At 34.9% G+C, this 27383-nt stretch overlaps 1 protein-coding gene across 4 annotated transcripts in view; it reads right to left on the bottom strand.

Moving 5' to 3' along the window:
• Positions 1-753: 753 nt before the first annotated feature.
• abr (ABR activator of RhoGEF and GTPase) overlaps positions 754-27383 on the bottom strand; it is a 191447-nt gene continuing 164817 nt past the window's right edge. For 3 of the 4 annotated variants that reach the window (XM_051109096.1, XM_051109097.1, XM_051109098.1), the window contains 7 exons: positions 10399-10458; positions 10194-10303; positions 9774-9913; positions 7335-7469; positions 7130-7235; positions 4643-4793; positions 754-2214 (listed from right to left, as the gene is read on the bottom strand). In XM_051109096.1, the coding sequence (XP_050965053.1) occupies positions 2125-2214; positions 4643-4793; positions 7130-7235; positions 7335-7469; positions 9774-9913; positions 10194-10303; positions 10399-10458 (792 nt within the window). In that variant the 3' untranslated portion in view covers positions 754-2124. Of the gene's footprint in view, positions 2215-4642; positions 4794-7129; positions 7236-7334; positions 7470-9773; positions 9914-10193; positions 10304-10398; positions 10459-23378; positions 23940-27383 lie in introns of those variants that run through there. The other variant, XM_051109099.1, reaches the window with a different exon arrangement.

Genomic DNA, 27383 nt, shown 5'->3' with positions numbered 1-27383 from the left:
GACAATGGTCACAGTTTATTTTAAGGTCTAATTCTTGCTATTAACAAATCATTAACCATGACTTTTGCCTCAATAAGCTACTAGTTTGCTGCTTATTAATAGTTAGTAAGGTAGTTGTTAAATTCAGGTCTTGGGTATGATTAGGGATGTAGAACATGGTCATACAGAACAGCTGCTTTATAAGTACTAATAAACAGCCAATATGTTAATAATAGGCATGCTAATAATTAACTAGTTAATAGTGAGAATTGTTCCCTACTCTAAAGTGTTATCCTGACATTTATATAACAAAGTATATAGTGGACCAAGTGAGTGTGGTTTTACTGTGTCACTTAGCACTTTGCCAGAGGCGGACAGAAGTGAAGTATTTTTACTCTGCTTTAAACATACTTTTCATGTGTCTGTACTTTATCAGTGTTTTTCTTTAGAAAACTTTACTTCACAACATTCCAAAGCATAATATTGCACTTTTTACTGCACTACTGCAGTACTGCACATTTCATATTAAATATCATTTTATACTTAATTTCATTAGAAATCTACTCAAGTAAAAGTAATTCAAGATTTACTTGGCTACAACAAAGAACTACATTTTTAATGTAAGTATTAAAAGTAAAAACCCCCAACAACTATTATTTATGAAGTGTAGTACAGTAAAAAGTACATTATGCTTTGGAATGTGGTTTCTTTTCCTATCCAACATATCCAACACCATAGATTCAACTTCAAGCTGACCCTTCAATAAAACAAAAATTTGCTGTGTGCAATGTACACTTTTATTTATTTTACTAAAAACAGGGAAAAAAAAGGTCACATCAACATTTACTCTTGTTAATACAGTATACTCAATATCTTTCCAACAGAAATAAAATACACCAGTTTTTAATTTCCTTTTATATTAAAATATCAAATAGTCTGCAATCTAACAGTGCTTTTGAAGTACATGTCACTGGCTTTATAGCAGAAAAGTTTCATTTTTCCCTCCGCTCTGCCAGTGGTCCTCAGCAGTGGAGTAAAAATAACAATAATAATATTAATAATTAAATAAAATTAAAATACAAAGAAGAAAATGAACCTATGTTATCCTGGCCACTTCTTATCGGACAAGCTGAACATGCAAAAAAGGGCAGTAACACGGATCTTTCTACAAACCGAAGTATCACCAGACACTTCAACCGTGACCGGAGATGATTTTTTCTCCAAATCAGGACAATTCTGCATTTTTCAAAGTATAATCTCACTACATTGCATACCACGACTGGTCCCAAAAGCTGGCTTTCTGTCTTCTACAGTATAATCAAGTCTATACTGACAGGAAGTTAAAATGAATCAAAAACAGACCAAAAATTGCAAATGAAGGACTCTATAGAGTCTCGATGTGTACTGAACTGTACAGGCACAATTAATGTATATATTCATAATAATAAATAGGGCAATTTTTGGCCTGGATGTACTTGGACAAGGAAGGTCTGGGATTTCAACGCTTTGCCCAGAAGGAAACACTTGCAGCATGAGATCGTATTTTGAACAAATGCGCACACACACACACACACACACACACACACACACACACACACACAGCTCACTGTCCTCGTATCACATGCACAGAAGCTTATGAAACAAAACAAAACAAATATTTATAAACATGTAAATGCTGATGTTTACTGGAATGTCTCTTGGGGAAGAGGGCAATTGCAGTTCACTTCCAGCTCTGGGATCACTGAACTGGGCTTTAGAGGAGACGCCACAATGAATGCAGACATCCCAGCATGCATCTGCAACTCAGACGAACCAACATCCCGTGACATGAACCTTCGGACGAGATGGTAAACGTGGTGTTTGACGTGGTAGGACGTGTGTTTGTGTTTGGCAGAACATCTATGTGATAAGTGCAACATTTGAATAAGGTGATGGTGAATCCTGGGTTCGCTCAAGATGCTCGTCCTCTCGCCGCAGTTCTTCTCCATGCTGGAGCAAAGCTTAAGCTCCCTTTACACATGAACATGACTGGAGACAACAAACGCAGGGGAGAGTGGCCACAGTCTCTCTCTGTCCCCCTGCTGGACCGTTGGCTTTGTACACAAAAAAGACAGTGTTGGCGAGGAAGGGAGTCTGTGGTTGGTGTTAGACGTCAGTTGAGAAATAGAGTGTGTTCTTCTTCAGCTCAGCGAAGGATATGGGTGGATGCTGCAGGTAGTACAGCAATACCTGAACCTGTGAAGGGAGAGGTGGATATTAGTGTTGCAATCATTATACTGACATAAAACTAAATCTCAATCATATGTAAACTGACTGTGTTATTCACACACCACTAGATGGTGCTGCAACTACTGCATTAATGCCACTTTAGTTTTGTCTAATCAAGAAACTGGATACAACTTTTTAGCATCAAACATCCAAGATCTATGCTAGAAGTTCAGAATTAGTATTGACTAAAGAAAAGGAAATTAGCAAAACATTGTGTCCTAACCAGAGAACATTAATAATAATAATAATAATAATAATAATAATAATAATAATAATACAATTATTTTTAAATTATTATTATTGGGATTAGCAGTATTAAGACTAAGAATATATGAGCTCCAAATTATAAATAATAATAATAATAATAATAATTGTATTAGTAGTAGTAGTAGTAGTAATAGTACAATTATTTTAAAATTATTATTATTAGTAGTAGTACCATTATTGAGACTAAGAGTATATGAGTTCTAAACTGCAAATAATAATAATAATAATAATAATAATAGTAATGACAGTAGTAATAGTACAGTTATTCTTTAAATTATACCTACAGTATTATTATTAGTAGGCAGAAGTATTAAGACTAAGAATATATGAGCTCCAAACTATAAATAATAATAATAATAATAATAACAACAGTTATTATAAAGTCTGAGAAAGTGTTAACAATGTTTAATTGTACAATAATGTACAAGAAGTAATATTATTAATTATTGTAAATGTACAATAATTAATGTTATTATTATTATTATTATTATTAATAATAATAATAATAATAATAAGGGTAGTAGTAGTAATAATATAATTATTATTAATTATTATTAGTAGTAACAGTAGTAGTATTAAAACTTAAAATATATATACAAGTTACAAATTGTAAATAATAATAATAATAGTTATTATAAAGTCTGAGAAAGTGTGAGCTCATAAGCACAACAATGTTCATAAATAATAATAATAAAAATAAATAATAATAATAATAATACAGTATTAGTATTAGGCTGTATTAGTAATAATACAATTATTTTTTAATTATTATTATTATTATTAGTAGTAGTATTAAAACTATAAATAATAATAATGATAATGTCAATATTAGTAACAATACAATTATTTTTATTAATAATAATTATTATTATAATGTTATTATAAAGTCTGAGAAAGTGTGAGCTGCTAAGCACAACAATTTTCATAACTAATAATAAAAATAAATAATAATAATAATAATAATAATAATACAGTATTAGTATTAGTAATAGGCAGTATTAGTAATAATAAAATTATTTTATTATTATTATTATTAGTAGTAGTAGTAGTAGTAGTAGTAGCAGTATTAAAACTTAAATAAGTATTAAAACTATAAAAAATAATAATAATTATTATTAATTATGTATTAATTATGTCAGTATTAGTAATAATACAATTATTTTTATTAATAATAATAATTATTATAATGTTATTATAAAGTCTGAGAAAGTGTAGCTCCTGAGTACAACGATGTTAATTAATAATATTTAATAATAATAATCTTCATCATTGTCATCATCATATGGAGACCAAGAAACCAATGAAGTAATAATAGTAAATGTTGTTGTAGTAGTATTAATAATACAATTATTACTAATATTATTGTTGTTGTAGTTAAGAGTGTATAAGTTCCAAATGATTAATATATATTATTTTATTTTACTATTAATATATATTAATATATATTATTTTATTTTACTATTACAAATAATTTTGAGAAAATTTGAGGTCCAAAGTTTTATACACTTAGCTTGTCCAAAATAGCTTTGAATGTGTGTGTGTCTGTTGTTCCCTCATCTTTCAAAATATACCAAAATTATGCCTAAAGGGTTTATGTACTGCAATCATTTTAGTTTACATATGTTATTGTTGGGGGTGGACTAAGGTGGGTGTATTTGTAGCATTTGTACTTTCAGTGAAAATTGGTTAACCAGGGAAAATTCTCATGTCATGACTAGTAAAGACTTGGCTCAGGCTGTTTGTTCAGTTTCTGACATATCATGACCAAACCATAATGGCAAATAAGTCAAAGCATCTCTTCAGATCCACTCACACAGTAAACACGCTGCTTTAGATGAGCCACACATGAGCGCATAAAATAAACGAGTGAGCTGAAGATGCCCAGCACTCCGCTCTCAGCATGCGGGCAGTGTGTTATGACAGTATGAAAATAAAGATGATGGAATAATCACAGACCACATCGGCATCACTGTAATAACGACGTGCATCTTCAAACTGTCAAACACACCAAACCACAGCCCATTAGAGTGATATATGATATTATCCAAGCTGGGAAAATCTCCAGGAGTCCTTTCCAGGCAGTGTAAAACACTAGACGTGAGCAATGCGTATGTAAGCCAGGACTGACCTGTGCCATGACATCATGTGACCAGATGTCAGAGGCCAGTGTGATGTGGGCCTTACTGCTCTCTGACTCTGAGGGTCTCAGCAGAGTGGGGCCAAACACTGTGGCCAAATTATGCAGAGACATCTTATTGACCGGTTCCTTCTCTGCCACCCTGAAATGAGAGGAAGCGAACATCAATACAGTCACATCTCATTAAACAATCAAGTTGAACACAGTTTATAATGACTCAATGCATGTACTGTGACTGGAGTGTGATGTATAGAGTTGGCCAGCAGGTGTCAGCAGTGTTGCAAACTCAATCCTGCATGTGCTGCTGCCGTGTCTGTGATGTGTTAATGGACGGCAGTTATAGTTGGCAATAAGGACTCCAGAGAAATTATTTGTGACAGTGTTTATAAACCCAAGGCCTTGCTAGCTAATTGCAGACGTTTCAGAACGAAGTGTGATTTGCGACAGCAGTTTCACACGAACTAAAATAAAACAGAACCCGGGGTATTTATGATGGCGAAGCCGCTGGCTTTAAAGAGTCAATGTCAACAACATTTAGTCATGTCTTCGCTTCACTTCAATGTCTTTTAAAATGTGTTTTATTTTTTTTCTGAAAAAGGCAAGAATTAACCAGCTGTCATTACTTCGGTCTTTAGTGTCACGTGATCCTTCAGAAATCCTTCTGGTGTGATGATTTGGTGTTCAAGAAACATTACAGTGTAAAAAACAGTAGTTTTCACTGCTTAATATTTCTGTGAAAACCATGATGCACAAACAATAAATCAGAATATCAGAATGATTTCTGAAAGATCATGTGACCGTGAAAACTAATATAACAATAGGAGCTGAAAATTCAACTTTATAATCACAGGAGTAAATGACATTTTAAAACACTAAAATACTTCACAATATTGCTGTTTTACAGTACTTAAATTAAAAAAAAAAAAAAATCAAAATTAAAACAGAAAAGTAGTTTTCACGACTTAATATTTCTGTGAAAACAACGATGCACATGTTTCATACGTTTGGGGTAAGTTTTAAAAGAAAAAAGAAAAGAAAAGAAAAGAAAAGAAAAGAAAAGAAAAGAAAAGAAAAGAAAAGAAAAGAAAAGAAAAGAAAAGAAAAGAAAAGAAAAGAAAAGAAAAGAAAAAAGAAAAGAAAAGAAAAGAAAAGAAAAGAAAAAGAAAAAAAAAGAAAACAAATGATTGTAAGAATGATCATAAAGATGTTTAAAATGTTAGAAAAGATTTCTATTTCAAATAAATGCTGTTCTTTTAAATCAAATGATTTCCACAAAAATATTAATCTGCAATAAGTGATAATAAGAACCCATTTTAATAATTGAGTACCATAAAATTGACAATAAATCAGCATATTAGAATGATTTCTGAAAGATCATGTAACACTGAAATAAGAATAATAGCAGCTGAAAATATGGCTTTGCATCACAGGAATAAATTACATTTTAAAACACTTAAATACTTCACAATATTACTGTTTTTATGTATTTTAATCAAACAAATGTCAAAATGAAAACAGAAAAGTAGTTTTTACACCTTAATATTTCTATGGAAACTATGATGCAAATATTTCATAAGTTTGGGGTAAGTTTTAAAATAAGACAAAACAAAAAACAAAAGAGAATGAATGAATGAAAGAGAAAAGAAAAAAAACAGAAATGATTGTAAAAGTGATCATAAATACATTTAGAATATTACAAAATATTTTTATTTTAAAATTTAAAAATAAAAATAATTTTAAAAATGCTGTTATTTTGAACTTTCTATTTATTAAATGATTTCCACAAAAATATTATTTTGCAATAAGTGACAATAAGAAACAATGATAATAATTGAGTACCATAAAACTGACAATAAATGAGCATATTGAAATAATTTTTGAAGGATCATTTAACACTGAAAACTAGAATAATGGCAGCTGAAAATTCAGCTTGGCAATCACAGGAATAACTTACATTTTAAAACATTAAAATGCATCAAATATTCCTGTTTTACTGTATTTTTAAATTAAAGTCAAAATAATGCCCCACACAAGGCAGTGTTGCCAAGTATGCGGTTTTCCAATGAAATTTAGCTACTTTAACACTGTTGAGGTGGGTTAAAGCGACCCCAATAACGTGATATTTAGTCCCTAAAAAAATGTGTGTAAACCTGCTTTTTACCAGGGGCCCCTTAAATGCAATTGGGCTAATTTTGAATGCCAACTGGGTGGGTTTTGTTATGAAAACCTGGCAACCCTGCCACAAGGATAGTAATATCTTTTGATCTTATAGGGACATTTTTTTGGCTCCCATGATGAAAACAGGAAAACAAAAATGCAGACAGTTTTCTGTGATGACTGTGTTTAGGGGTAGGGTTAGGGAAAGGGGATAGAAAATACAGTTTGTACAGTATAACAATCATTATGTCTATGGCAAGTTCCCATAAAACATGGAAACCAAAGGTGAGTGGGTTTGTGTGTGTGTCTGTGAGCCCTCACCTTTTCAGGTGTTCCAGTAGGGTGAGGAATGTGATGAGATTTGGGTCTGGTAGTGACCGCAACAGGTGCATCATGCAGTTTTCTTTTGCTGCAGGATCTGATAGAGCTGTGATGAAGAGGAGTGTTATTATTTGTAACTACTCACATGGTGATGCTACTTTAAGCCTCTTATTATGCTAAATGTAAAAGAGATCGAAGGTCATACCAGTGCCCTCCATGAAGGCCGGGTACAGTCGGTCCGTGAGAAGAGGTTCTGGCAGCTCCCTGAAATACAATTTCAGTGTCCCTGCTATGGCATTAATGTCCATATCACTCAGCATCATCAGGATATCTTTGGTATCTGAGAGAGAGACAGAGAGCAAGAGTAAATTTGAAATCATAACAAATGCCGCAGGAAACACTCATGTTGGCTGAGTAATAAAGCTCCCGGCATGACATGTGACATAATAGTGAGTAACACATGTATGCTAGCTGACGGTACAGCTCTGGACGCTCCCTACAGACTCTGTGTGTGTGTTTATTGAGCCAGCTGACAGCTGGAAGGGGTCAGACCTCGGCATGGCCTTTCCCACAACACTGCTGCTGCTTTTAGACTCAAGACACAGGCCTCTACTGACCTCACATAACCAGAGAGAGAGAGAAAACAGCCAGAGGAGACTGATGGGAAATCATAGCAAAATATGAAATATATTAGGAATAAACGAATGGAGAAAATTCGGACTAAAAGAGATCTGACTAAAAATCACTGTGCGCAATGCTGATGCAAATTGCTACCCTGGTTCTCAGCCAATCAGACTGCAAGGAAACACCCATATCTAAACCACAAAATAAAAAAATAAAGACTCATTTTGTACTTTTACATATATGGGCCATTCTACAGAATTAGTTCACAGCTGGAAACGTCTTGAAAAAAAAATGTCTTTTTCCACAAATATTTGTATGTATGCAAACTGTATAATATTTAAGTACACATTTCTAGTAATTGAGCAGTTAATTCTCATATTGTATTTTCAGAAAGTTTTGGAATATTTGTCCTCTCCCCAAATTTGTCACTATCGAAACACAGTAATATATAATTTAATAAGAAGGGTTATATTGGCCTATTAAAATTTTGCTTACATCTTCCTTGTAAATATATACTTTTCTATTTTATTAAAAGGTTTTCAGAGGTAAATCAGCACCAATTACAATATTAACAATAATTCAACTTTGATTTATGAGATTTGTTGTATTTTGAATTCATTTTTTCCTGTAAAAGGCAAAAAGCTGATCATACTGATTTTAAACTTCAGGATTCATTAGTTCGAATATACATTGAACCAAACACTATCATAACATCTTAGCTGATAATTCAACACTTCCCATGTTTTGGTCATGACAGCACATTTTCGGTAGTGACGGTAATGTTTAGGTAACGACCACATCACAATAAAGAATTTTAACCCACATACTAAAACACTACTAAAACATACTAAAATACAAAAAAAAATTGCATAACTGTACTAAAATTACGCGTATTTCCCCCAAATAAAGGACTATATGTTCCCTTTTGTCACTACCGAAACAATGATGACATGTTTCGGTCGTGACTGTTACAGTAGGGACAAATTTACGGTATAACACCCAAAACATAGACGTCACTATGAAACTTCACCAAATGTTTTCGGTCGTGACTGTTTCGGTAGTGACCATTTTAGATACTTTTGAAGTATCAAAGATGCTAATCAGCACATGGTTAGCTAGCACAGTTCTGAACAGTGGTAAACACATAAAAATTAAATGTTTTGGAATAACTCTCAAAAAAGTGTTTAATTATTGAAAAATGGTGTTTGGTAGTGACATTCTTTAAAGTTACACACAGATTTTTCATACTTTTGAACACATTTACCTCAAAGGATGGGACCTATCTACTCACCATGTAGCTATAAGAGAGAATGACATAAATATTTCCTAATCATAAATGTAGGGGTGTAGTTAAAATCAGTCTCAGCCAGTGGACTAAAACATACACTGTTTCGGTAGTGACAAGAAAATGCAGAAATAGAAAATATAAAAATAATCTTAAATATTATAAAAGAAACTATTAAATGAATATATATATTTTTGAACATATATATGATTTTGAAGTGATTTTGAAGTTAAGGGAGAACATGAGATGAGAGTTTTTCGACAGACCTGTCATGAACTGAAAAAAAAAAACAGTCCACGCAGAGTAAGACAAGACGAGCGTTTGACATTAAAGAGTAAATAAATTGTATTAATTTTATTAAGATAACTGATCGTTACTCTAGATAAGACCCTTCTTCCTCTGCTGGAATCATTTACAACCATATCTGGGATCGTTTGAAGCCGCATTTAAACTGCACTTTGGAAGTTCAGGGCACCATATCAGTCCATTATATGGAGAAAAATGCTGAAATGTTTTCCTCAAAAAACATAATTTCTTTACGACTAAAGAAAGAAAGACATGAACATCTTGGATGACAAGGGGGTGCGTACATTATATGTGAATCTTTGTTTTGAAAGTGGATTTCTCCTTTAAATGTGTATTTTGGTTGTAGGACAGCAGTTTGTAGCAATTTTGTAGAATGGCCCATATAGTAGTTACATGAGTGTGAAGTGTAAATGGTTAAGAGTCTCTTACTGGCGTCAAACGCAGCTTTGAGGGCCTGGATGTCTGTGGCCACTCCAGAGATCCTGTAAATGCCCACTTCATCAATCCCTCTCTTCTCCACTTCCTCAATGCACTGCCGCACAATGTAAGGCACCTTGGAGCGCTCGCGCCTGAGAAACAACAACAGGCAAAATCAATGTACATCATGTAAACATAAACAGAAACTGTGCACGCTTTGACAAATACTGCTGTTCAGCAAGCCTAAATCCTTTATAAAGGTGTATTGTATTGATGTAGTATATTCTGAATATTTAAAGCTGTACTGAAACTGAAATAACAAATCTTTTTGCCCTTATTTAAAGAAAAAAAAGAAAGAAAATGCAGCAAATGCAACAAATGCACAATAAAATCAATAACATGCATTTAGAAAGGGCTTGAGATTTTACTTACTTTGTTACCACGCTGATTTTGACCCCAAACACGCCGCTCTGTTTTTTAGATGGTGTTCGCTTCAAACTTAGGTCCCGACTTGTAAACTTCATGGAAAACTCCACTTTAATCTGAAAAGGAATTATAAATTAGATAAATCACAGGACACTGTGTGTAGGGCAATAACGCAAAAAAGTATTAACATGCTTGATGGTAAATAACATACCCCATTCATTTCTATGACGTCCATATGCCAGTTTTTGGACTGCACCGTCTGTGGGTCCAGCTGTAAAGAGACAGAGAGAAATGAGTGTGAGAATGACTTCATCATTATGTACAAAACAGTTTGATTCAATTATTGTTGCCTAATACAATGCAAACACTATGGCCTCGAAGAATATTGTCATAGGTCAAATGTTAGTGCTGAGAGACCACAATAGACCAAGAGTGCTGGAGGATTATTAAAGTCGAAATCAAGAAAACATTCAACAATAAATACCAATAAATTACCTCCAGAAGGAAAAATGCCATGAGGCTTAGAAAAAACAGCCACAGTACAAAAACAGCTCAGTACAAAAGTTGTTTATCAGAGTATTTCAGATTTAATTTTAATTCAATTTGTTGATCAATATATCAGTAAAACACCTACACTGTATGCTAAGTTCCAAATGTATTTATTTGTATAGCTCTTTTTATAATACACAATGTTTCAAAGGAGCTTTAGGGAAATCATTATGCTAAAAAATGTATAATTTCTTAATGCGTCATAGTTGCATTTAGCAGATTAGAGCTGGCCGATAATATAGTTTACATTTTGCCATGATGCAAGCAATAAAGCAGTCTTTGAGGCGGATTTGCTATATAGTATGTGTATTTCTACATGCAAACTCTTTATGTGAACATTTAAAACAACAGGGTTTATTTTTATCTTTTTCCCTTCTCTCTCTGTTTTTTTTTTATTAAAGATGACTCAAAATCATTTTGCTATTCTATCTAAGAATTCCCATGCAGTCCTTTCTATAAAAAACCCTGAGAAACTCAGAGTAGAATTCTTCCCTTGTTATTACATATGAAGATCATAAATGTGATTAAAGGGACAGTTCACCCAAAAACGAAAATTCAAAAACGAAAACACCCTCATGTCGTCCCTCAATCCTTCATTTATCTTCGAAACACAAATTAAGATATTTTTGATGAAATTCAACCGCTCTCTGACCCTCCACAGACAGCAAGGGTCCTAGTTCAAGGTCCAGAAAGGTATCAAGAACATCGACAAAATAGTCCATGTGGCTTCCTGTGACTAACTTTCTGGACCTTGAACGTGATAGGGCCCCTGCTGTCTATAGAGGGTCAGAGAGCTCTCGGATTTCATCAAAAATATCTTAATTTATGCTCCAAAGATGAACAAAGGTCTTACAGGTTTGGAACGACATGAGGGTGAGTGATTGAAGACAGAAATTTAATTTTTGGGTGAACCATACCTTTAATTGTACTACACTGCTGCATGAGAGCAGGAGTTCAGCATGGATCAATCAAACCCAAAGCAAGCTCCATAATGGACACAGCACTGAAACACTATTACCCATAGTTCATAAGAACCCACACTATGATATTTAGGTGCTTTCGGGCTACTGTCCTATGAACATATAAGGAAAACCACTCTGTGCTGTTTGCATTAACACAAAACTCTCTGAGGAGAACAGCCTTGGTTAAACTCTCTCTCACATACACACCAGTTTCCCATGCTACATGCCACAGACAAGATGAATGATGGGAAGGGCTATCTAGGGAGGACCCCCCCTAATCTTAAACTAATCTGTCAATCAAACCCAAATGTAAGGTACACAATAATACACAACCTGACAGCCCGGACCACTTACTGATCACCGTTAGAAATCAACTAAATGGGCTGTGCCGATCTGAACTAAAACTCAATCTAAACCAATTCCTGTGCATATGCGTTTAATTAAACTTCACTGGCAATCACCATGAAGTTGGCAGACGCACGAGGGAACACAAACAGCACACATGCTAACAAAACTGTCATAAAATTAACATTTACAGGAAAACATGCGTAGGTTGAACAGTTTTTTATGAGAATGTCAGACAAGGTCCGTCAAACACATAAAACTGAGTTAGCTTGTATCTATAAAATCAATTCTCTCAATAGAATTAGTGGGAAATCATCATTACTAATGCTGTTTATACACATATTAGTGCTATAATCAGATTCTTATCAGATATTTACAGAATGCTTGCAGACTTGTTTTCATCCCACCGCTAAACTAATATGACATGTTTACGCCGTTCAAATTAACAGGGTAATAAATGGATATTATAAGGTCAGCACTGAGGATGCAGAGAGTCTGTTTTTCACTGCGGTTCTGAGGTTAATCCAGATCAAATTATCTGATAATTTAAGAGATGTACTGACCATGACACAGTCATACAGGTCAATATGTCAAATCATTTGTAGCTGTCATTCCCTTTACAAACTATTAATGAAAATAACAGCATTTATCATTAAAATTTCTGAAAGCTGAAAGCTTCTGCAGTGCGAATGTAGCCTTACAGATCCCAAATACAACATGCCCTTACTTGAGCCTTTTCTTCTGGGAAGCATCTAACCTTCTGGTGGTTCTTATTAACATTTTATTAAAAATGTATGAAATCAAACGGGTCTATGATATGTCAAGAAAATCCTTTAATACAGCTAAACGGCTTACGCTTACAACGACTCGCCTTGTAGTCACCTCATCTGCCCAAATGCTTTTCTCTAAACTCTTAGTAAAGTTCCTGGGGGATTTTACCTCACATCACCCCACAAACACCACTTTTCACTTTCCTCTGGGAAATCTCAAAGTTTGGGATGAAAGAGGCCAAAACGAATGTCTATGGGATTATTTTAACAGCGTACGCAATTGATTCCCAATAAGCCAGACTGAATGATCATGTTAGAGGTGGCGTAAAGGTCAGAGAGGAAACTTGTTCTCATCACTCTCAGCCCGGGCCAACCGTCCTGTAGACTACACCGGTCAATAGTACTGTATCTTCACCGTCCTCATTTAATCGCTCAGGGATTGCACAACCAAAACAAAGATGTGAGCTCTTCAGCTCTGAAATGTTTTGAATTAAGAGCATCCGTGCAGACGTGAGAATGAGGTTTATGTTGGCTGAACCAAAAGCTTAGAAAAGGAGAGAATGAGATTATGAGGAGCTCTGGTCCATGACAACCTCAAACAATCCCTCTAATAACAGCCACATGAAGATTCATCTTGGAAATGGGGTCAATCACAAAAATATACTCTGAGAAAAAAGGGTAACACTTACTATAGTAAATATCTAGAAACCATATTATCAAAATAAATATAAAACAACATCATAATACCAGACAACACGTCCAAAAAAGCATTACCATAGTACAGTGCCAGAAAAGTATGATATTATCATGGCACACACTGAAAAACCATGCTATTGTCATAGTATATATTCAGAAATTATTACCATGACACATCGCAAAACACATGCTATAACTACACATACAAAAAGTATTCTTGGAAGTAGGGCTGTCAGTCGATTATACTGATGATTAATAGAGTAATTGGATAATTATAATTTTTTTTGAGGTAATAAAAATAAACTTGAGCAAACAATAGCCTTTAAAATAACTTAAAATACATATATAATAACAATGAGGCAATAATCACTGGTTCAAATTAAGTATCAAAAGCAAGTAATCAAATGGTTTTACTGAACAAAACTGTGAAAATACATTATGTACTATAAAACAAACTCACATTTATAAATGTGAACGTTTATAAATGATTTATGCATGTATTTATTTATTGAATCGCAGCATTTGTGAATTCACAATAGTCTTATGATTTATTCTGATTTTAAAATGGGTTTATCATGCAGCCGTAGAAAACGGTGTAATCAGGGTTGCCAGGTTTTCACAACAAATCCTGCCCAATTGCTCCTCAAAAGTAGCCCAAACGCGTTGCGAGGGGGTCCCCCTGTTAAAAATCGCATTCTGGGGGATAAAATACACGTTTTTTGTCGGGGTTCCCCTGGTAATTTTGTACTTCAAGGGTCGCTTCAACCCAAGGACATCAAAAACAACCCATGGCAACAGTGGTAAAGTAGCCCAGTGTTTTGTTGTTTTGGATTTTTTTTAAATATAAAGTATCATAGTATTACCATGTGATTTAACACCATATATGTTGCATGGTATTAATATAGTACATAAAAAACAAGGTATTACCAAACTAGATGCCTAGAAACCGCATTTTATCAGGAAACACATTGAAAAAAAATGTGTTTTTAATCACTACACATGCCCCAAAACCCCCCATAGTGCTCCATACATACTGAAAAATATAAGCTTATCAGGGTAATAAGAAATATTTATTTCAAAGTTTGTTTTATAGTCAGTATAGAGCACATCTCTAAACTTTTGGAGATACAGATCTCCATTCTGTTCTTCTTTCCTGCTGTCTCGTTCTCTCTCATACAGCGTGTCCCCCACCGCCCACCCCGTCTCCCTCATCTCCCTCTGTTCTGCCAGCCTGCTGCTGTACAGAGCAGGAACACTGTGTTCTCTGGCCGGCCTCTCTCTGCTCTCTCTCGAGTCAAAGAGACTCTGCTCTGAGGATCCTTACAGAGAACAAAGGGAGGAAGAACTTGATATCAGTGCATTTGTCATAAATACAGCAGGCGCGTGCATCACGCAAGTCCTTGTAGAGATGACCATAAAAGCTCACTACTTCTAATTACGTATGTGTGTATAAACATACACGCACACACCTTGCATCAGTGTAGAGCCACATACAACTGAGAAGAGCTGCTGGCTGACAGACTGCACATTTTTCACCAAACTAAGGTTACACTGACCTCAGTGGCCAATCACGCTACTCTGTCTAGAACACGTCACTGGAGAATCCTTTAAATACATCAAACAGATCGTGCTGGTAATATCTGCAGAGACACGCACACAGTCTACTGTCTCAGTCGCAATTACACGACTTTGTTTGATCAAAGAGAAATCAAATATTTTATTCACATTCCTCAAGTAGAGTTTAAAAGCTTGTCACCATCCCTTTTTTCTCTTTACATTTCCTTTGTCTCTTCCTAGCCATGAATTCCACAGAGTAATTTGTAGCCACTGTACCTTGTAGCACAAAGCAATCATTTACAGCTTGTATTGTTTGAGATAATCAAACAATTAAAATGCATGAATGCATGTAGAGTATTAGAGATTGGCATTTCTTTTTTAAAGTTTTAAATAAGGATATTTTTTTTACACAGACGCATCGATTCACTTCAGAATAGCTTAGTTAACCCCCTGGAGCCATGTGGAGTACTTTTTTTTAAGGCTGGATGGACTTTTTTTGGGCTTGAAAATCTCGGCTACCATTCACTGCCAGGACATTTTTGACTGTATTCGTCTGAAAGACGAAAATCATATACACCAAGGATGGCTTGTGGATGAGTAAATCATGGCGTAATTTTAATTTTTGGGTGAACTATTCTTTTAAATTAATCAACGGTGACAGTAAAGACATTTATAATGTTGCAAAATATGTCAGTTTCAAATAAATAGCTCTTTTTTTATCTGTTTATTCAAAGAATCCTGAAAAATATATGCCACAGAAATATTAAGCAGCACAACTAATAATAAGAAATGTTTCTTAATCAGCAATTTAGCATATTCCAATGATTTCTGAAGGATCATGTGACACTGAAGACTGTTGAAAATTCAGCTTTGCATCAGAGGAATAAATTCCATTCCTATGTATTAAAATAGAAAAGTTATTTAATTGTAACACTTAACATGGCTGTTTTGCTGTATTTTAGTCAAGTAAATGCACAATTGGTGAGCATAATAATCTTTTAAAAACATACAAATTCTTATACTTCAAAATTTTTAAATGTGGTGTATTAGTATACAGCAAGGACAGGGAAATAAAATGATGAAACTGCAAGCTCATAACATAATTTCTTTGTCACAGCAGTGTAAATTCAGAAACAGTGCAGAAAACACTGTCAAGAGTATTTTAGGATCTGTCAGCAGGTGCAGAAGAATCCAGGCACTGAAAAACCAATACTGGAAGCAAATATCATGAAAGAAATCATGACAAAACTAAATCAAAATTGGTTCAGAGGAAAACCATTTCTCAAATCCCATCTCTACTCAATCCAATCTGTCAGAGGTTGCAGTCAAAAGTCAAAACAGTCAAACTCATCTTTCATACTGTATAACATCCAGCTCCAGTGTGCCGTCAGATGTATGAATGAACGGAGGTGGATTTGTTTGACTGGTGTAGCTCTGTGCTCGTCCTCCTTACATAAAGAGCCTTAGTATTGCATAATAAAGCCTAACGCATGGCTGAAGATGTAATGTGACTCATGTTGTGAGCAAACATGCACGAATACAGTAACACAACATGTATTTATGCCACTTTGTTTACACTGTACGAACACTCAGGGAGCAATGCAGGCTAGAGCAGTAAAATGAACACCACAAACAAGCTCACAGTAAGATAACAAGCTCTGTTTCATAACATCCTGACCAACCTATTTTTTAAGACTATATGACATATTACAGCCAGACACACATCTCTCTCTGCAGCATGTGGCCAGTAGTTATAGCTCTCACTCTGGAGAAGTTTTGGCATTTGCAGGAAAACGTGCATTTGCTCAGCGTGTGGTGTGGGAAAAAGCCGTAATTACTGTGGTATTCAAGCCTGGTGTGGAGGTCAGACTGATGTTTGCTTTAGTGTTCTGATGCATTGGGCTGATGTCACAGGCTCGGCCTGCCGGGCTGAACTGGGCCTCTTCCAGTAAACGTAACTTAATCACACAGGAAATGCCAATAATTTGCTGACTCATAAACATGGTCATCACTGTCATGCTCACATCATTTACCATCATCATACATATTTTTCACACAACATATTTAAAGCTTTTCCATATAAGGTATTTAAACACAACACTTAAGACCGTCCTTGTGACCAAAGTGACCAAAGGTTGTACCATGTTACAGTGACAGCATCAGATGGTAATACCATAGAACCTTGATATAAGCCATGGTACTGAATGATCATCATTTATACAGTTGTACAGTTTATATACAGTTTTTCTGACAAACAGCAGGCAGTTTAACTGTTCAGGACAAACAAGGGACTCATGAACAACTATTACTAAACAAAAAACACAGCTGTGGATCATTCAGGTAACAACACAGTATTAAGAATCAAGGGGATGTAAACTTTTGAACAGGGTCATATTTATAAATTAAACTATTATTTTCTCTTGTGGACTATATGTAAACATCTTTTATATCATAAATATCTTATCAAGGTCAGTACTAAATAAAAAATAACATGCATTTTTTATGATTCCTCTTATTTTTTTTAATAATTAACATTTAGCAGATTCTGAAAAGGGGGTATAAACTTTTGACCTCAACTGTAGTACATGTACTATGGGAAAAAAAGCATTTCTTTGAACACAGTATGGTATTCTTGGAAGTACTGTTTACAGTAATACCAAAGTCCCAGGTATTACTATAGTATGTACATTTTTATAAAGGAAGAACACAATAGAACAATCATAAAACAAGGTATTGCTATTGTAAGTGTCCAAAAACATGACCAAAAGGTTTTTGTTTGTGTGGCTGCTAAAAACAGAACTAAAAGTAACTACAGGCACTAAAAGAAACAGCCACCCCAGGACAAGAAATCCAGCTATCGTAAATACCCTGAAAGTTATGGACCATAAGATATATATTTAACAGACTTTCATTACAGCAGTTCCCATTAGATGCTAATGTCTCTGTTGCTAATAAATGCAAGCCAGTTAACCTAAAAGTGTCATAAATCTAAAAGCTAAACATCTGCTAAAAGAGAACCATGAATAACACAATTCCTCACAGACCCATTTGGTACAATTGCACAAATCATCACGAGACAAAACGTGAAAGAATTACTGAATCACACACAAACATTCCATGTATTTTTTACATGATACAATGGCGTACACTAGACAGTGTAAAAATGTGTTATGACATATGTGACCCTGCACTACAAAACCAGTCATAAAGGTCAGTTTTTTGAAATTGAGATTTATACATCATCTGAAAGCTGAATATTTTGGATGGGACAATATTTGGCCGAGAAACAACTATTTAAAAATCTGGAATCTGAGGGTGCAAAAAAATCTAAATGCTAAGAAATGACCTTTAAAGTTGCCAAAATGAATTTCTTAGCAATGCATATTACTAATCAAAAATTAAGTTTCAATATATTTATGGTAGGAAATTTACAAAATCTTTACTTATATCCTAATGATTTTTTGCCATAAAAGAAAAATTTACAATTTTGACCCATACAATGTATTTTTGGCTATTGCTACAAATATACCTAGGCTACTTACTGTAAGACTACTTTTGTGGTCCAGGGTCACATACTGTACATCAAAGTACTATGTTGTTCCCATCAATGTACCATGGTATGACCACAGCACTTAACTGTAAAAAAGAAATTCAAGCAGGTCAACAGCTGTTGTGTCCAGTAACGGACCTCACCAGCACCCTCCTCCATATCATTAGCCCAAAAAGCAAGGCCTTGTGGGGGTCCAGTAGCCCCTCGTAGGGGTCTGGTGCCCTCACACTGGCAGGTGAAGATTTATGTAGGTGATAAAAGCATCCATTAGCATATAGCTGGCATTTAAAGGCCTTTATAGAGGAGCAGGGTTCATCAGTGGTTCAGTCATTAGCATGTTATAACCTGGAGCACCATTTGTGAAGCAGTATAGGCTGGAGAGAAGATAGTTACAGCCGAGGATGGCTTCATCTCTGGGGATATATTCTTCTTCTTGTGCATAATACATCTCTTTCACAGAACCTCCCTCCTTCTGTTCTCTTATTCCTTTGAAAGGAGGAATAATTTCTGCATTGCCACAAGGGGCACTATAGCGAATATTAGTGTGCATTAAAGGTATAGCTCACCCAATAATGAAAATTCGGCCATTAATTACTCGTTCCAAACCTGTAAGACCTTCGTTCATCTTCAGAACACAAATTAAGATATTTTTGATGTAATCCGAGAGCTTTCTGACCCAGCAAAACAGGAACGTTCAAGGCCCAGAAAGGTAGTAAGGACACAGTTAAAATAGTTCACACAGTGACATCTGTGGTTCAACCTTAATTTTATGAAGCTATGAGAATACTTTTTGTGTGAAAACCCAAAAATTAAAGGTCTGTCTTTATTACCATCAATCATGCTGCTCTAAAGCTGTATGACTTTCTAAAAATTCAATGAAAATTCAATGAAAATTCAATGAAATTCAGTTGGGTGCAATGTTAATCTATTATGTTCCACTGAACAAAGAAAGTCATACAAGTTTGAAATGACGTAAGGGTGAGTAAATAGTAACAGAATTTTTGGGTGGACTATCCCTTTAGCGCCACAGTAAAGAAAATGTGCTCATAAATTACTGAATGTAGAAATCTGTGCTTGCATAAAGAGCAGCGATTCCCAACTAATTTTGATTCAGGAGTAAGATTTGATATTGGATTTTACCTCAAGTGGCAATCCAACAGTGTCAAAATGGTGTACAATTCTGCAAAAATGCATTCTCAATAAATCATCTACCTAATTTGTGGCAAAATGCAGAAGAGTTTGATTGGGTACAAGCATCACAGTACATGGGTTTTCTCTAGCAGCTAGCCATTCAGTGTACATTGAATGCAAACTCATTATTGCAGTGCATTCTGGGGTTGAATGTGGACACTTGATAATGTGCACTATGGTTTGGGACACCACTACAAAATACAAATGTTTCCTCAAATAGTGCACTATACACCAACAAAGGGTTTAGGGGGGCAATTTTGGACACAGCCAATGGTTCTGGCCTGAGGGGTTGAAGTGGTGATTCTGTTGAGATTTACGTTTATCAAATGAACGCACGTCTGTGGAGGTCAAACTTTATAAGCAGGTCATGAGACAACACTGGGATCATTCATGACCATATCAAAGGAACACACTCATACAGATAAACACACACACTCTCTTAGCCACAAAGACTCATTCAAGATTCAGTCAATGAGACTGGCCATCTGTGTGTGAGAGAGTGTTTCAAAGCATTTTAAAGTGCAAATGACTGCAAAATGAGGTTTGTTCATAAACGTAATTGCCAGTAAGTGGCAACTATGTGTGTATCTGTTACACCTGTGACTGAATATGACTATATATTGAGCAACTGTCTGTGTCTACCTTTAACAGACAGTCTTTATGTGTCAATACCTGTGGGTAGACAAAGACAGGGTGTGTCTATATGTATATGTGAGTTACAGGAACAATTCCTTCTAGAAATGCATAAGCGGCTATATGTCTAATAAAACCAGAATGATGGAGAAACAACAGAAGGAGAGGAAGTCAGAGAAATACAATGCAAGAGACAGGGAGCATGTGCTTGCCACATGGAAAGCCATGGGTGTCTTGCTTTGTTGTGTGTTAATAACAAAATCTGTTATCCTAGAGTCACAGTGATGTGTGTTATAGCTACATCTGAGGGGTCTTTGTCTGTAATCTGTGTCTACGGTCAGTCCTGGGTCAGTGGATCAGGAAGAGCATTGACCTGACTGGGCAGAGGACACAGAAATACAGCAGAGGCTAAAATGCTTTGTTCTTATAGCCAGAAAGACTATGCACATAAATTACTGCTCAAAGTGCTGGCAGGGCATATACCCCACGTGGAGAGACCTAGATTTCGCCGACTCACATCGGCACACAAACACAAACACACACACACACAGCTGCACACCTAACTCCCACGGTTACATGCAGAGTGTGAAGGCCCTGATCTCATCACAGCAGAACAATCATTCAGCAACACTGAACACTGATATAAAATGAACTCGATCATGTTACACCAATGAGATTCCATTAAAGCTATACTAGTCACACTAGAAATCACACTGACGTGAAATCATTCTTTCTTGCTGTGTTAAACTTAGATTTACACTACTGATCAAAAGTTTGAGGTCAGTACAGTTTTTTTGTTTTTACTTGTATGCAGCAAATGCAGTTCTTTTGAACTTTTTGAGCTTTATATTCACCAAGGTATCATGAAAAAATGTATCATGGTTTAAACACACACACATACATAAATAAAAAAAATAAATAAAAAATAAGCAGCTGAACATTGATAATACTAAGAAATGTTTCCTAAGCAGCAAATTAGAATGAGCATATTAGCATATTAGAATGACAATATTAGTGACACTGAAGTAATGAGAAAGAATAAAGAATAAATTGCATTTTTAGAGACATTAAAATAGAAAACAGTTAACCTCAGTTATAATAAGAGACCTCTTTCAAAACATAAAAAAAAAAAAAAAAAAAATCGCACTAAGTCGACTTCAACACTGTGAGATTTTAAGTCAGTTAAATTAATAATTATTCAAATAATTAATAAATAATATTTCAATAAATAATCAATAATAATTGCATGGCTACTTTTATTCAAATACACTACCAGTCAAATATTTTTGAAAAGTAAGATTTGTAATGTTTTTTAAAGAAGTCTCTTCTGCTCACCAAGCCTGCATTTATTTGATCCAAAATACAGCAAAAGCAGTACAATTTTGAAATATTTTTACTATTTAAAATAACTGCTTTCTATTTTAATGTTTTAAAATGTAATTTATTCCTGTAATTTCAAAGCTGAAATTTTAGCATCATTACTCCAGTCACATGATCCTTCAGAAATCATTCTAATATTCTGATTCGCTGCTCAAAAACATGTATTAATATTATTATTATTAATATTATTATGTTAAAAACAGTAGATTTTTTTTCAGGTTTCTTTGATGAATAAAAAAATTAATCTGAAATAGAAATTATTTGTTACATTATAAATGTCTTTATCATCACTTTTGATCAATTTAAAGCATCCTTCATAAATAAAAGTATTAATTTGTATAATTTCTTTCCAAAAAAAAAAAATTAAATTAAATAAAATTAAATTTTAAAATAAATACATACTGACTCCAAGCTTTTGAATGGTACAGCTTTTCATTTCAGATAAATGCTGATATTTGGATCTTTCGATTCGTCAAAGAATCCTGAAAAAATGTACTCAACTATTTTAAATATTGACAATAACAACATAATTCTAAAAATGTTTCTTGAACAGCAAATCAGAACATTATGATTTCTGAATGATCATGTGACTGGAGTAATAATGCTAAAAATGTAGCTTTGATCACAGGAATAAATTACATTTTAAAATATATTCAAATAGAAAACAGTTATTTTAAATAATAAAATATTTCAATCGCACTGTTTGTACTGTACTTTGGATCAAATAAATGCAGGCTTGGTGAGCAGAAGAGACTTCTTTAAAAAACATTAAAAGTGCTCAAAGACTTTTGACTGGTAGTGTACATGTTTTTGTTCATTTTTATTTTAAATATTTAATTTGAAAATAAAATTAAATAAGTTTACATTCTATTGGGATGTCTATCACAATCACACAAATCCCCTGCTGTTTCACCATCAAAACATCCATTTGTCTAGATCTCAGCTAGGTCCTATAAGAGCCTATGCAATTGCATTCTGGTGTTGTAATTATTACTAAAAGATTATTCAGTGCTGTGTGTGAGAGTAAAGGTGTGATTAATTGACCTCCATCAGTGGGTGGGTGATACTTGCCAGGGGCTCTGAGGACCGCAGGTTAAAGTGATAATTAACCTCTAACTGCAGCCAGCCCACACACACACTACAGCCCAACTAACATCTAACATCCAACAACACTGAACACACTCATTCATAAAACAAGAGTGAACAAACCACCAATGCACAAAAGTAAAGAAAGGAGGAAAAACATACTTCCATCACTATTAATTACCCCCAACATATATTTAAACATCATCTTGTTCAGTAACTTTACAATATGTACCAATCTTCTGAAGAATGAAACATACAGGTGAAGAAGAAAGCAGGTACAAGAGAGATAGAACTGATCTTCTACAAAGAAGCAAATATCTTTTACAAGGATCAACCAAGTGGACAGACAGTATGATAACTGACTTTCAGTCAGTTAAAGACCAGGAAACAGGCAGAAAACAGATTGAGAGAATGAGAGCAGAAGCTGCAGAGAGGATGTAACAGATGGAGAGAGAATGAAAGAGCGAGTGACCTTTTGTCGGAGTAGTTTACTGCGCACACGGCCCCACAGTTTGGCGCCGGTGTTGGTGTGTCTTTTGATGGCTGAAGGATCGTCCACGCAGCAGTGCTGCTCCACGCGCTCACACACCGAGTTCAGATTACAGTCCGTCACCACGATCTCTGTCATCCTGACTTGTGTTCCTCTCGCAGCCACGCACGAGGAAAGAGAAGGGGCACTGACCCCCAGAACACCAGTGCAGCGATTCCCAACGGCAAAACCAAACTCTTCACAGTAAATAAAACTAGCTTTTTCTGATTCCTTTACTTGGAGTTTAAAGACCAAATTCTTCACTTCTTGTGTTTAGTGCTCTCTGAGGATGGAGCAGTTAAAATGATTAAAAATCTGCTGAGAAATGGACCCTGTGAAACAAAGGGCTCATTTCTGGAGGAAAGTAAACATTGCCATGGTGTTGTCTTCTCTCAGTCTTAATAATTGAACTATAGATCCTTCAGTGAATGTTAAAGTAACTCTCTCCTCTGTCTGCATCTCTCTCCTGCTGCGCTCTTCTCAACATCTGATCTCCAGAAAACACAGAGAGCGAGAGGAAGAAAGAGTGGGAGGAGAAAAGGAGAAAGGGAGGGAGGGAGCAAGGGAGAGAGGGAGTGGGTGAGTTGATTCTATCACCAAGCAGTTTTTAAGTCTCCAGATGCGAGACAGAGGGGGAGACATTCTTTGTGTGCCGACTTACCTCAGTATCTCACCAAACATGTCGGAAAGAAAATAATGAATTTTTTAGAATCAGATTTTTTTTTAGAATTATGCAATAAACAAACAAACAAACTGTGATGTGTAATGTACATCATATGAAAGCATGTATAGCATAAAACTGTACATGTAGTACACAATAGAAATTTACAGTGTATAATTTTATTCTAAAATGAATCAAGAAAGCACTAAATTATTTCAAAGTGAAAGTAAATACTACAAAAGATTTTTTATTTAAAATAAATGTTGTTCTTTTAAATTAAGTATCCTGAAAAAAGCATCATATTTTTTACTGAAATATTAAGCAGCACAATTTTTGTCAACATTGATAATAATAAGAAATATTTCTTTAGCACCAAATCCGCATGTTAGAATGATTTCTGAAGGATCGAGACGAGACACTGATGAGTAACGGTTGTTTTAAAAACATTTTTTTAAATGTTACCAATCCTAAATTTGTGAACGGCAGTGTATATATAGTTATTTATTTACAACTACTAATAAATAAATATATACATACATACACACAAACAAACAAAAAAATACTAACAATTTAATGTAAATAATACCTAAGTGTCACAAAAAAAATGTTAAATAAAGGTTACAAAAAGCTTAATTTTTCTTATTTAACTTATCACATTTCGGTTTTGATTTTGGAGTGAAATAAGACCCGGACAGATTTTCCTTACTTTTGCCCAAAAACCCCAGTGATCTTTCATCTGAGACCTGACCTGAACCACAACACTCTCTACTTCCACTTCAAAAACAGCACAAACACAAAGTTAGAGACAAAAATACCCCTAAAGTTTGTGCGTCAGTGAACACAAACACATTTCATCATCTGACGCTATTGTTACAGAGCACATTCTCTGCTTCTGTAATCTCTGCAGCGTGTGTCATTTGGAGCCTGAGGCAGCCATCTCTTGTGGGTGTTGGTGTATACATGTTAGTTATGTAAGCAGGAGTGGGAATGTTCTTCATCTTCTGTCCTCATGCTAGTCTCCGGAGCCGCACGCAATGGTTCCTAGCAGGTAATTTTGCTCCGCTTGCTTCTCTCTCTTTCCATTTGTCCTCACACCACCCATCCTCCATCCAAATCTCATTTATATTGCATAAGAGCGGAAAAATCACTGTATTACTAGTTCTTTGTCAAAACCTCACAGGTGCTGCAGGAGCTGTGCCTGGTGTATGTGAAGATCAAACGGGTGTACTTAAAAATAATGCGGTACTAGTGCTGTACCATGCACCTAAGCACATCCATCTACCCAGGATTCATCTGAACACGCTGTTTCCAGGCCCCCATGGAATCAGCATCCACAAAACCCTGCAGCACTGTCAAACACAAAAACTTCACAAAGTTCCATGTATTCCCTGCTTCCTGTTTGCTAGTTTATTAATTATTTTGACTAATTTGATTATGCTTTCAGCTACTCGAAAAAAGTGTAGTACACTCAACTCTGTGTAAAACATGTTTACGTTCATTTAACAGACCTCCATAGAGGTCTGGGAGGGGGGAATTTTAGAAATTAATACTTTTAATTTTTAGCAAGGATGCTTTAAATTGATCAAAGGTGATGATAAAGACATTTATAATGTTAAATATAGCTTTCTACAGTATTTCAGATAAATGTTGTTCTTCTAAACTTTCTACTCATCAAAGAAACCTGAAAAAAATCTACTTAGCTGTTTTCAACATAATAATAATAATAAATGTTTTCTGAGCAGCAAATCAGAATATTAGAATGATTTCTGAAGGATCGTGTGACTGGAGATGATGCTAAAAAATTCAGCTTTGAAATCACAGGAATAAAAAATATATTTAAATAGAAAACATTTATTTTAAATAGTAAAACATTACTTTGGATCAAATAAATGCAGGCCTGGTGAGCAGAAGAGACTTCTTTAAAAAAACATTAAAAATCTTACTGTTCAAAAACTTTTGACTGGTAGTGAATTGTATGTTTAAGATTGAAGTCACAGTTTACATGAACTAACAGGACCATAATGTGAAGTGTTACCAAATATATTTTTTTAGGATATATTAATTATCTTGTATTTTTATGGTTAACTTCAAAACTGCTCTGAACTGTATTATTGGTAAAAGTGATATGCAAATAAACATGAACTAAAATTTAACACCACTTTCTTAAGAAAAAAAAAAAAAATTCATATAAAAATGTACATTTAGCTTCAGTGCAGTGATAATAAAAAATCCAGCAACATTTTGTAAATTTAATATCACATCTCACACAGTACAAACTTGTCTTTACACATAATGCATTGCTGGTCACTGACTGATCTAGACTACCTTGGAACAGCTAAAGACCATGCAGTGTTGGCTTTGACCAACTAGAAACCATGTAAAATCAGCTACCATATAGCAGGATCCTTGCTCTCTAAACTGTGTGTATGTGTGTATGGTTTTCTTTTTTGTTTCTGGTGAAGACTTAAACCTAAATACACACCATCTCAGGCGAACTTGTGTCACCGTAGGGACCTAAATTGAGGTCCCCATGGGAAAACAAGCTTATAAATCATTCAGAATTAGTTTTTTTGAGAATGTAAAACAACAATGATGAGCTATGACCTAAATATATGATAACATTTCTGACGTGTGCACAAAAATGTGCTAATGCAAAAGTTTTATCTCAGTGTGACACAAGACTGATAAAGAGCGAATCAAAGGCAGATAGTGAGGAGTGAACGTCTGACACACAACCGCACGTCCTTGGATAGTGAAGATCTCACCCCATACTTTAAGCTTTGGCATTTCACCACTTCATACTGACAGACAAAAAAAAGACAAAGCTGGGGTGCATGCAAGATTCAAACTTGAATTTCCCAAATAAGCACCCCAGCTTAATGTATTCACTGTTAGGCCAAGGTTCTGTTAAGAAAGTAATTCATTTGAATTTTTATATATTACTTCTTCAGATAAAGACCAGTGAACAGCATGCTAAATAACTTCCAATCTGAGGGGCACGGCTTTAGCCTCAGGGCTGCTTCGAAGAAGACTTAATGGGCCAAAAGGAGACAGAGGGATTGAAACGGCTGCGGCGTCAGTGATATAATTACCGATAAAGATTCGTTGGGTGTTCTCGGCAGCTTGAGCGCTCTACCTCTCTTTCTCTCTGCCTCCTGAGGGTTGTGGTAGGAGGGCATGTAAGAACACTGCGACTGGTTATTTTTAAAATGGAGATAAAACGCAGCGGACTCAGTCGGGCTATGCGTCATCGTTTTGAGGAAAGAATGTTTGGGAAAAAATGAAGA

The sequence above is a fragment of the Labeo rohita genome, chromosome 5, assembly GCF_022985175.1.
Source record: "Labeo rohita strain BAU-BD-2019 chromosome 5, IGBB_LRoh.1.0, whole genome shotgun sequence".
Lineage (NCBI taxonomy): Eukaryota > Metazoa > Chordata > Actinopteri > Cypriniformes > Cyprinidae > Labeo > Labeo rohita.
The sequence above is the reverse complement of the archived record's forward strand: the minus strand, read 5'-3'. Positions and strand labels throughout refer to the sequence as shown.